This window comes from Centruroides sculpturatus, unplaced genomic scaffold (genome assembly GCF_000671375.1).
Source record: "Centruroides sculpturatus isolate CEXI.00-Female unplaced genomic scaffold, Cexi_2.0 scaffold670, whole genome shotgun sequence".
NCBI classification, from domain to species: Eukaryota; Metazoa; Arthropoda; class Arachnida; order Scorpiones; family Buthidae; genus Centruroides; species Centruroides sculpturatus.
The window spans coordinates 397,568-410,523 of record NW_019384923.1 but is presented as its reverse complement, the minus strand read 5'-3'; the positions used below and the strand labels follow the sequence as shown (position 1 = coordinate 410,523).

General features: G+C 25.8%; 1 protein-coding gene across 1 annotated transcript in view; it reads left to right on the top strand.

Annotated features, from left to right (window-relative positions):
- LOC111631880 (DNA-binding protein RFX7-like) overlaps nt 1-12,956 on the top strand; it is a 53,066-nt gene that overhangs the window by 24,101 nt on the left and 16,009 nt on the right. Inside the window, exons 4-5 of the mRNA XM_023376216.1 lie at nt 5,987-6,103; nt 11,567-11,651. Coding sequence (XP_023231984.1) covers nt 5,987-6,103; nt 11,567-11,651 — 202 coding nt within the window. The remainder of the gene's footprint in view (nt 1-5,986; nt 6,104-11,566; nt 11,652-12,956) is intronic.

Below are 12,956 nucleotides of genomic sequence, written 5' to 3'. Positions count from 1 at the left end.
GCCCACCAGTGGCCGAGTGGTCTTCGTACCCTAAACACTGGGAGTTCGGTCGTGGGTTCGCGCCGCGATCGGACAGGCTGGCTGCTTGGAGTTTTCCGGGTTTTCTCCTTGCCAATAACGACTAAATAGGAGGCCAGTTCCCCATAAAAGTCCTCCCGGAAGGCATTAGTTCCCCTCGCGTAATATCGCGCCCCAGAGAAGGCAACGGGAAACCACTCTGGGTAGTAACTTTCCCTAGTATACACCTTGGCGGATTACAAACCTACGCCAGGTGTCGCCGACGTCAGGAATCTGATATGGCACCGAGAAGAAGAAGAATTTTTTAAAGGAAATATTTAAATTCTTTCTAACAGATACTGATTTAACATAATACTTTGCCCAAGGCAAGAATAATTGCTTCTTTATTAGTGTCAATAAAAGTCTAAGCTGGAACTTTTCCAGGATATGAAAACATTATATACACCTTACATTTCTAGCATAAAAATTTTAATGAAACAAATGTTCTTGATTCACATGATAAAGCCTTCCTCAGCAAGTCAAAAACATTTATTTCATTAAAATTTTTGTACTGGAAACATGCAATATTTTCATATTCTTTTTTAGTTTTCATCTATATTATTATGTAATAAATATAATATGAAAATGAAATTATGTTTGTATGAATAATTTTTAAAAAAAGTAAAATATTGTTTCATAAAAGTTTAGTTTGATGCGATTAATCTGTACAAGACAACACATATCAAATTATTTCAATTAGATTATCTGAGAAAGCCGTATATTTAAAATATAACAAACTATTTTCATTCTCTTCAGTAAAGAAATTCCAAATGTTTAAAAAGTTTGGTGTTTTCTACAATTATTTGAAATATAAAATAGGCATTAATAACCATTGCTAAAATTGTTATGGATATATTATATTGGAAAATTATATAAAACTGTTTTCATTCATTTAAGTTATGAACTTATTAAATACTTACAAATTTATTTCTAAAAGTATTAAATCCAAATATTTTTAAAGTATTTATTAATTTCCAAAAATAACAGTTTTAATAAAAATATATATATAAATTGAAACCATAAATTTTTAAATATTTAAGATATTCTAGAAGTACTCATAACTTATATTATGTAAAAATTGCAGTATGTTTATTATTAGGATATATTAAGTTAAAAAAGTATGCTTTTACTAATCCGTTTAATTTCACAATAATGGTCTAAATTTTGAAATTAAAATACAATATTATTTAACTATAAATTATATTAACACTTTCAGGATTGATGTTTTTTAGGTGACATGTGGACTGACCTTCACTTTTTTCAAATCACACACATTTGAAAACAAATAGCTATATAGTTTTTATTATTAGTCTATGTTAAAGATAGTTTTTCCCATTTAAGTTGACATAAATAAGTAAAGATTTGGTGATATAGGTTGGATTATAGATAACTTGAGTTTAATGTAAACAAATGAAAAAATCAATTTTTTTCTACTTTGTTTTTGTTTATAATTGATATTTCAATGAATATGATGAAATTTCTAACAAACATTTAAAATCAAGAAATGTTAATCTTCAGTTTATTAAGCTGAAGACAGTTTTCAAATAAATTATTATTAGTTTTTAATTTTTAATATTAATTCCTCAGAAACGTTTTTGCAATGATATAAGACCCAGAAGTGGGCATATTTCAACTTTACCTGATGCAAGATATATCATCAGGACTCAAGAATTTTATTCAATTGTTAAGGCCTGATAGATCTAAGTATATTAGAGATATTACAGATTTTTCTGAACATATTTGATTTTTAATAATTGTATTATAGTAGATTTATCATATTAAGTATAATTATTCAATAGATATCCAAGTTTACAGTTCAGTTTTATTCAATTTGCATAGTAGTTCGTTCAATGTAGCCTTTTATTCTTGCATAAAATAATTATTCGAATTATTGAAATTTTGGAACATTTAAAATTTTTTAGAATTATAATTAATTTTATATATCTATCCACAAAAATGAAATTATTTTTGTTTTGGAATAAAAAGAAATAAAAATTCTCATTATTCTTTAATACAGTAGTTTAAATATCTTTAATAATATTGAAATCTATTTTATGACTCCCTTCTTTTGTGATTAATATAAACTTGATGTTTATATAAAATCATATAAAATTGTATGATTTATAAATTGCTACATATTTTTTGTTTTTCTTACCATCTAAAAATGATAAGCAGTTTAAACTTTTTAAACTGCTTATCATTTTTAATAGAAATGGAAAAAGTTTTTAAACTGAGATTCTATTTCCAGGAACAGACAATAGTTCACTTAATGATGGCTAACTAGAAACCAATTATGTTGTAAAAACAAAGATTTATTGTAATATTTCTTCAGATACTGTGTTGATCACTGACTCAAAGAAATGTTAAGTGGATTATTTAATAAACAAAAACAATTCTAAGGTTTTTTTACATATAAATTTCAAATTTTAATTTTTGAAATAAATGTAAGGATTCATTTTTATAAATACTTACATTAAAAAAATTTTATTATGCAGACCACAAGAGTAAAAGAATAACAATGATTATGTCATATCAAATTTACATCCATTAAACTGTTATTTTTACATTTGAATTAACATTCATTTTACTATACTGTAGATGAATACATATGATGATGATGAATATCAAGCAATTAGCATAATTCTTATAAAGTCTAAGGTTACAAAGAATATATTGTTACTAAATAATTCATTTTTTGTTTCTGTTACTTTTTAAATAATTTATATGAATTTTTCAAATTTTGTTTTTCATTTTTCTATAAATAAAATTTCAATGAGTTTTCTGAGTTTTTAAATTTTATTTTAATTATTAATTATTAAAATACAATAAAATAAATACTGAATTAAGAAAAGGGCTAAAATGTTATCAAAACTATTTAATCCTTGATAAATATATAGATTAATCTTATAGAAAGTAGTTTTATTTTCAGGCAAAATCAAATGGATTGTATCCTTTTTAAATTTTAAGAAATGGTATAATAATTGTACTTTTCTTTAACAGATTATAATATCAGACGCTTAATGTACTGGTATTAAAAAACAATTAATTGCATGATATAACCTATTTTTATTATATGTTATATTTTAAATTTTAAGTTTTAATATTACTACAATATAATCTTAAATATTTTTCAGAGTTTATGAAAAAAACAAAAAGAAAATTAATGGCCTTATATATTATTTTTGATATCATGGTAAAAATATTGGGAGAATAATCAGAAAATTATTCCTTATTTTCTAAAAAATCTAATTATATACATTTCAGTTCTAATTTGCATAAATTTTTTAATTTAAATCCTAATTATCATAAATTATATATTTGATTATTAATTAGCTTTTTTTTTTGGTTCAATAATCTTAAAACATTATATTATTGAACAAAGCATTGTGTTTAATTTAAAAATAACAGGGATATTAACTATTAGTTTGTGAGAAATCTGATAAGAAATAGGAAATTAATTTCTTTATGTTGATTGATATGTAAATTATTTTTTTTATCTTGTTATTCATTATTTATTATTAACTAATACCTAATTAAAAAATATTTATTGATAAATATTTTAATTAGTAGTTTGTAGTTTAGTTTCCTTACAACTTATTTCATGCAGGGGCAGATCTACATAGGGACTAATAGAGCTTAAGCCCTGGGCCCCCAAATATCAAGAGCCCACAAAAATTGAATTATTATCATAAATTTTTAATACTTTTTCATTAACAATGAGTACGTCAATATAAAGTTTGTCATTTAACACCATTTCATAAATAAATATATTTCAACTCTGATTTTGATGTTATTAAAAATGAATTTTAAACTCCAATTTAAAGATTCTTAAGATAACAAAAATGAGGCACTATTGGACTTCAATAAGCCCTAGGTCCTGAAAAACCTAGATCTGCCCCTGATATCGTGTGACAATATTTGTAACTATTTTTTTCATTGATTGTATTATTAAATAAATTGTTAGAAATTTATTCTTACATTATTTTAGAAGTTTGTGATGTTATTTTATATTAGAAATAGCATTAACAAAAATAAATAAATATTTTAAAAATTCTGCATGAAAATCATTACTACTCTGCAAAGAATAGTTTGTAGTTTGTTATGTTTGCAATATTATACAATTATTTGATTTTTTGATTTATAAACTGTTATTCCAATTTGAACATTGATATACGAATACATAATTGTAAATGGTCTGAAATAGGATGAAAACATTCTTGTTATGCTAATAATAAATTCAGTCTCCAGAAATAAGCAATTTTATTTCTAATAGTTCATATCAGTGTATATGACTTTGAGATATATTATATAATAGAAATTCAATTGCAAACATTTGTTGATATATAGATTTTCAAATGCTTCAAATGCAATGATTAGTTTATTTGTTCTAATATATAAAAAGTACTAAAATGTAAAACAAAAAGTTTTTGAAAACATTCAACTAAGTACTCAAAATATAAATATTGTCTGTTCAATTGGTTGGGATAATGCATATTATTACATAAATTTGTCACCATTATTTAGAAACTTTTATTGTAAAACTAAAGTAATGTCTTTTATAAATTTTTCTGTTCGATGGAGATTATTAATAAAATTGAAGACAAAGTCTGCCCAAAAGGGACCATCATTTATTTCTTGTGTTCCAGACTATACAGATTCATGGTGACCGACCATCCTTTATAAGCTATATGCCGCCAGAATTTTAAAAAGTCCTTTAAAAAAACAAATATAGCCAATATATCCAATTTTATAATTTTAATTGGATATATTTGTGTTTTTTAAAGGACTTTTTTAAATTCTGTCTTAAATAAAGTCACTATGAATGTGTTTAGTCTGGAACACTGGAAATAAACGGTGGTTCCTTTTGGACAGACTGTCTTTAATTTTATAAAGTAATGTCATTAAGTTGACATAAAAATGTGCTCCATTTCAACTATCCAAACAACATATTATATATACTAATTATTATAATAATAATTATGTAATTTTACATATGAAAATTACATAATTATTTTTAATTTCTAGATAATGTTTTTTTTCTATTTTAAATTAATAGGTAATTGAATTTCAGATGTTTAGTTATGTTTTTTTTATTATAAAACATATTTATGTAAAATGCTGTTACAAATTCTACATATGTAGCAAACATCACATATCTGACAACTTTTTATTTATACAATTATCATTTCTTCAAAAGAAAGAATAGAATTTATTTTAAATATAACATTTGATAAATTGTGTGTGCATGTGTGTAAATTTAAAATACAGTAGAGCATCGATTACCTGACTCAATTGGGGACTCAGGTTGGTCAGATAACTGAAAAAATCGGATAACCAAAAAGAATGAAAAAAATACATTATTAGTATAGTATATTAGTATATTGCTATTAACCTATTTCGTGTTGAATTTTCATCAATGTTAAGCCTAACAAATTTTTTTAAAAATAATAATCATCGCTATTCTATCATTAAAAATTATTTTTAAATTATTTTATTGTTCACAAAACAAACAACCAATCATAATTAGAAAATTAGTTATTGTTTAAATACTGGCCTCCCTTTCATGGTCAAGCCAGTGTTGCCAGCTAAAACACGCAAAAATTTAACAAAAATAGTATCAAAGTAGCCAAGACATGGCCAAATATTGTAGCGCCACATCACTAGCGGACATTTGAAATCTGCCGATTAGAACGGTCGGTTAACCGATGTGACGGTTAATCGGGGGTCGGATAATCAATGCTCTACTGTACTTGTTAAAATGGAAAAATTGTTACAGAAAAAATTGTAATTTTAATAATAAGTTTTTAACTAGATAATAAATTATAAGTATATATTAAAATATGAATTCTAAATAGAAATTTTTACTATTATTGTCTTAAATTTGTTTTTTTAAAACAAAATACTAAAGATAGTTTTGAATTTTATCTAGATCATTTTGTAATGCCAATAATTTGGAACCATTGTGTGCTGCTGATTTTGGTAAAGTTATGAAACAAGTGTTTCCTTCTGTTAAACCACGAAGATTGGGTACAAGGGGAAATTCACGGTAAATAATACATTTTATTTATAATAACAATAATATAATTTTAATTAAACAATATCTTCAGAATATTAATACATTTAAAAATGGAAATGTACCATTTTACATTTTATTTTTTTGATGAATTGAAATACAGGAAATTCCATAATTCTGAATTATTTGTATGACAAAGTTCTCTCTATAATGAACAACTGATAATCCCCAGCAAATGTAGTTTACAAGCATATGATGTTTACCATACAGGGTTATGTCATATAACAAACAAATTTCAAAATATGCTGGAGTTTGAAATAAAAGGAATTTTACTACTATTTTATTTCAAACTCCAGCCATTCCTGTTGCAGCAGACTATATCAGAAAGTCGTTTGAGAAGCAGTTGAGGACACTAGCTTTAACTATGACATTACTCTATCTTCAATAATTAAAGATGGTTTTGAATGGGCACAGGGCAGAGTTACCAGATCCTGCAATTCCTTTCCATTTGGGTTACCTTTGAAGAAAAATTGTGGCTATTTCTATGCCAATGTTGCAGCATTTGTTCCGTATTAAAAATATTTATTTCTGACTTTTTATTTCCTAGCTACAGATTTATGACATTGAAAGCTAATGTTTAATGGTTAAAAGTTTTAGGCTTATTCTACCTTTGAAAGAAAATTTCCAAGTTTTTTTTTCAAGTTTTTGATAAGCTTTTTTGTGAACTCTGACTGATTTATGGCAACACTTCTATGAATTATAACAGATAGTGCCATTATAAACAGTTTACAATGGAAGCACAAAGGAATAAAATGTCATACATTTTTAGTTTTGCCCATGCTTTATTAAATAAATTTACAAGTATAAAATGAATTTAGAAATAGTCATAACTGATCATTTGTTATTATTCTCTATACTGTATATAGAATTCTTCTTTTATATCAAATACTCAAAATATTGGTTCCCTCAAATTTATTTATTAAAAAATTTGTAAATATAAATGAAAGAACACTAATTTTAGCAGCAAATTGTATTTGGCAAATAATAATAAAAAGGGAACTAATAATGAAAATTTTAATATATTATTATTTTTCTGATTTTATATATAGGAACTTCAAAGATATTTGACTCAAGAAATAAATTTTTTATATTCTATGAGGGCTGTTCAGAAAGTACGTGGCCTCAAATAGAACAACAAACAAAATAATGTTAAAACTTTTTTATTTTTCAATGTAGTCTCCTTTGTTAGCAATGCACTTATTCCAGCGATGTTCTAGCTTTTTTGATGCCATTACAATAGGTCGATTTGTCAAGGTGTGCAAAATACTCGTTTACTTCAGAGATGACTTTGTCATTTGAGTGGAATCTCTTTCCAACCAAGAATTATTTTAAATTTGGAAAAAGGTGGAAGTCACTGGGGGCCAAATCAGGTGAGTACGGTGAATGTGGAACTAATTGGAAGCTAAGTTCATTTATTTTTTGTTCAGTGATTCTGGCATTATCGTGGTGAAACAGAACCTTCTTCTTCAAGTGTGGCCTCTTCGATTTTTTTCTTCAGTTTTTCCAAAAGTATACAGTAATAGACAGCATTGATGGTCTTTCCTCTTTCTAGGTAGTCAATAAAGATGATTCCTTTAGCATCCCAAAAAACTGAGGCCATCACTTTCCCCACTGATGGAACTGTTTTTGCCTTCTTTGGTGGTGGTGAACTGGGGTGTTTCCATTGCTTCGACTGTTCTTTTGTTTCAGGAGTGTAGTAATGGATCCACATTTCGTCAGTAGTCACAAACCGACGCAAGAAATCCCATGGGTTTTTCTTGTAGAAGTCCAAACACTTCTTTGACATCAAAGTGCGAACACGTTTTTGCTCAGCGGTCAGCAGATGTGGCACCCAACTTGCTGAGACCTTCGTCATATCCAAATTTTCGGTTAGATGTGGTGCACTCGGTCGACAGAGATGCCTGTTGTCTCAGCTATCTCACGCGTTTTCAAACGGCGATCTGCTAACACCAAATCGTAAACTTTGTCGATATTTTTTTCAATGACAGCAGTTGACGGCCGTCCGCTGCGAGGGTCATGTTTCACACTCTCTCTGCCAGATTTAAAAAGGGCTGTCCATTTTTTCACAGTGGTTTACGAAGGAGCAGACTCTCCCAAAACTTCATCCATGTCAGCTTTGATTTGAGATGCGGTCAACCCTTTTTTCATCAGGTATTTTATGACCGCACGAGTCTCCGTCTTCTCCATTTTTGACAAAGCATGTGCACATTGACTATCTGCTAAGCTGTCGTGGCAAAACTTTACGACAAATCAAGCGGAAATTGGTATCGTATCTTTAGCAAGGATGGCTGAATTATTCCCGCCAAAAATTAAATTGATCACAGCGCCGCATATAGGCAAGGCCGCGAACTTTTCGAACAGCCCTCGTATAAACTATAAGTGGATTTATTAAATTTAGATATATAGTGCAGTCAAGAGGAGGAGTTGGGTATTTTTTCCTAGGCTTAGAGAAGACTTAAGGGTCCATAGTGATTTCCTACCATATAATATTATTTCTATTAACACAGAATAAAATCTTTAAGCTACTTTTTTTTAAGAAAGAAAAATTTAACATATTTTATTTATTGAAAAAATATGGGGAGCAAAAGGTATACATTCCAACCTTAAGCCTGTATATAAATGAAATGAAGTTTGCAATCAGTAATGGTGTGATTAAATTTAAAATATACATATATATACATTGAATTTTATTTCTAAAACTTTTTGTTATCTGTTTAAATTTACCCTATCTAAAAAATCTTAACTATCGGGGGTGTTTCTGAATTTTACGTTATTGTTCTCTTCAAAATTTGCTTCTTATATAATAATCAAAAGTTAAGATAAATTAATGGATTTCTTGTCAGTTTATCTTCTGTTCTTAGTTTTTAATGACTTTTTATTGTTGTTTACATTGTTAGACTTTTTTATTGATGATGATTTAAGATTCTTTTGTTTTATTTACTAATTTATCCACTGTAGACTCCAAGCTTATTGATGCCTTATATTACTTTCTACTTATTACTTTTGAGCAAATAATAAAGATAGTTTGAGAATATCCATAAATAAATATTTGTACATTAGATTGAAGGTTTAATATATATATATAGTAAACCTTCAATCTAATGTACAAATTTTTGCTCTAAAGGAAAAATTTAGAATCTCTTTTTTTAATTTATGAATAGAGCATGCTAAAACATTGGATCAGTAAGTTAGCATTAGTGGTAAAAACTCTTTTAGTTACATTGTATTATTTTTGACATGTTTAATTAAGTTCAGTTTCTGCAATTATTTTTATATCTTTAACAAATGTTTTAGTGGCATATATAAATTACTCAACATACAGTACATTATAATATTTTATTCATATTGTTATGCATTAAAACAGCATTAAATTATATTTTAAAAACATACATTGACAAAAATCCTAAATCAAATTATTATTAACAATAGCAAGCACATTTCCTTCAATTAGTTTATTAAACCTATGCTATTTCTCAAAAAAAAAAAAAAAAAAAAAGCAATCAACAAATATGCCTATGATTGATATTTTACACATGCTTTTCATGAATGATTTATTAAATTCATTAAAACTTTATTTGATACTTCTGGAACTATCTTGATACAAAAAGAATAAATTTCATTTTAAGTGACTTGTGATAGAATACTAATGGAAAGCTGTCATATCATTCCTAATTAACATAGAAATCTACTTATATAAGCCATTGATCCCACTGTTTGTATATCTGTCATCTGTCATGGAATGCCTAGAACACATCCCTAGCAATGATTTTCAGCTATTATTTAAATTAATAGTATAATTTATTTATTAACAGTATATATTATTATTTTTATTTGTAATANCAAATCTACTTATATAAGCCATTGATCCCACTGTTTGTATATCTGTCATCTGTCATGGAATGCCTAGAACACATCCCTAGCAATGATTTTCAGCTATTATTTAAATTAATAGTATAATTTATTTATTAACAGTATATATTATTATTTTTATTTGCAATAGGAATTTATTATTTATATAAATTTTATTATTTATACCACGGAATGACACTGCTGCTGCTAGAACACCCACTAGGGACGTTCCAGGCTACGTGCAACACCAGGGACGTTCTAGTCATTATATGGTTATAGATCAAAAGTGTGGTTCGAAATGTTTGAACAGATAATTAAAATTGAATGTTGGTTTATGGAGTTTGAATTCAAATCCTTCTTTCAGTTTGATTTCTTTTGGATTTTAGAAATAATTAATTAAGGTAGCTAATATATCTACTTTCGCAGAAAATTCTTAGATTAATATGAAAATTAATGATTTTAACTATTACTTGACAAAAATTTGTTTCTATCATAAATCATTTAATCTAGATTATTTCTGTGTTATTTCTTCCAAATATTAAAAATGCATTATTAAAATTTCTGAAATCATTTAAAACATTTTAAGTGTTATCAATATAAAAAACTGAAATAATCCACTTTTGAATGTCAAAATATCTAAAATCTGGCCTCAAAATGAAGAAAGAAAATAAGTTAGCCTTCTTTTTGTATTTTTATTTTTAACCCACATGAAAGTAGGCAATAGGAAAAAAAAAGTTCATACTTGCCACCATAATCAAACTATTATGAGAAAATGCTAAATTTAGGAACAAAATAATTTTTATTTAGAAATGTTCTCAGATTCGTTCTAAAGCCCTTAGAAAATTTTTCAGCTGATAATGTTCTTTTAAAACATTTCTGAATAAAAATTTGTTTTTGTTTCTGAATTTAGCAGTTTTCCTAATAATTTCAAAAAGTAGGCAATTTGTGAATTTTAAATATTTGCACTGAAACAAGTAAACAAGTTTTCTATAATATCCAAAATTATTAGCTTTTCTTCAAGATTAGAAAAATATACAACTCTACCTCAAAATTGGATAACTATTTGCAAATTTATGTTTTAACATTAAGTAAATATTTATCTTTTATCATTATTAATTTTGGAATTATAGACTAGTTTTTAATTCTAAAATAAAGTAATACCCTGAGTTATNTTGGAATTATAGACTAGTTTTTAATTCTAAAATAAAGTAATTTATTTTAGAAATTAAGATAGTTTTATGATTGAAATATTTTTCTTCTAATAAATGCATGTATTATATTTTATTTCATTGTTTTGCAAATTTATAATGCAGATTTACAAATTGAATTAAAAATAATAATCACAATAAAATTTTCAATATTATCATGTGTTGTTTTATAGATATTAGATGTTTATTTTCTCTATATTGAAATATTTTATTTTATTATACTAGAAATATATTATTGTCATCATTATGAACTTTATTTTTTATGCTTAATTATAATTATGTTATGTAAAAAGTTTTGAAATTATTTTTTATAAAATAAAATGTTTTTCAAACAAATAAATTTTAAAATTTTATTAATTATAAATAATGAACTTTGCAGATATTGCTATAGTGGTCTTAGCAAAAATCTAGTGGTAAAATCACATACTCTTCCAAATCTTTGTTCTAACAAAGAAACTTGTGATGTAAGTACATGCTGTTTCATATTAATTATTAACTATCTGTTATATATAAAAATTTTGCTACAGGTTTATATTTTTATTTAGAAATAAAATTGTTTTTATTTATTGATATTCAGAATATTTTATGAAATGATGATTTACTATTAGTTATCTATCATTTTTGATTTGAGATTGAAGAAAGGAGCTCTGTTAGAATAAATATTACTCATTGAAACTTTTTAGACTATTTATTAAATATCAATTACTATTTTAAGTTTTTTTTTCCTGTCTTTCTTTCTTCCTTTAAGAAATTTACAAAAGTCTGTAGCAAACTTTTTTATAAATTTCTAATCCATGTTTTAAAGATAATTAAAATGAAAAATGTGAAGATATCCAACAGACAATCAGATATGTTAATTATACTTGGTATTTTTAGCTGTAAAAATTTTGATGTTTGCAATAGCATTTGTAATTTATTAAAATTTATATTTGAACCAAACTAAATTCTTTGATAATTAAAAATTCAGTTGGGTAGTTAAATTAATTTATGAGCAGTAATATATATTATCTTTAAAAACTTCAGATTATTCTAGGTCAAAAAATATTTGTTTATTTAACTCAAGAAAGAAAAATAAATAGAATAAAACTTTATAAAGTGAAATATATTTACATAGCAGAACAAATTTTAAAATGCTAATAAAGTTTATATTAAATATCAGAAATATTCTTCTTTACATTGAATGTAATTTTCTGTTGTTTACTAAAGTAAATTCTCATAATAATTTCATGATTGTTCAGAGTCAACAAACAACTTGGTTTATTGAAATCTCCACTTTGAATATTGATCTTTAGCATAATGATAGGTACAATCTTTTCATGACTTTCTTTTGAAATATTTTTAGAGAATATTTGATAACCAACCAAGATTGCATTTCAAGGTGAATAACAGATGCCTGGAAATAATCCACACAAGTTTGTGTAGCATAGTTTTACTGCAGAAAAAGAAAACTTTATGAACTAAGTAGTCATTTGAAAATCTGCACATTATCTTTTATTTTTGTAATTCTACAAATCCACATCATCAAATGTGATCGACTTGACTACATTTGATGACGTGCACATTTAAATGTGCAGTGCAAATTTCTGAACAGGAACTTTGGTTTAATTTTTCAGGCAGTACTTTATGTGACTGATCAACAGATTGTTTTGTTTATTTTTTCTTCCACCACTTTTCATAAACATCTGTCTTGAGAAATGCCCAAAATTCCTCAGTTGGTGTAATTTCTGGTACAATTGCAGGATTATCCTTCTTTTTGATGAAAGAGATAT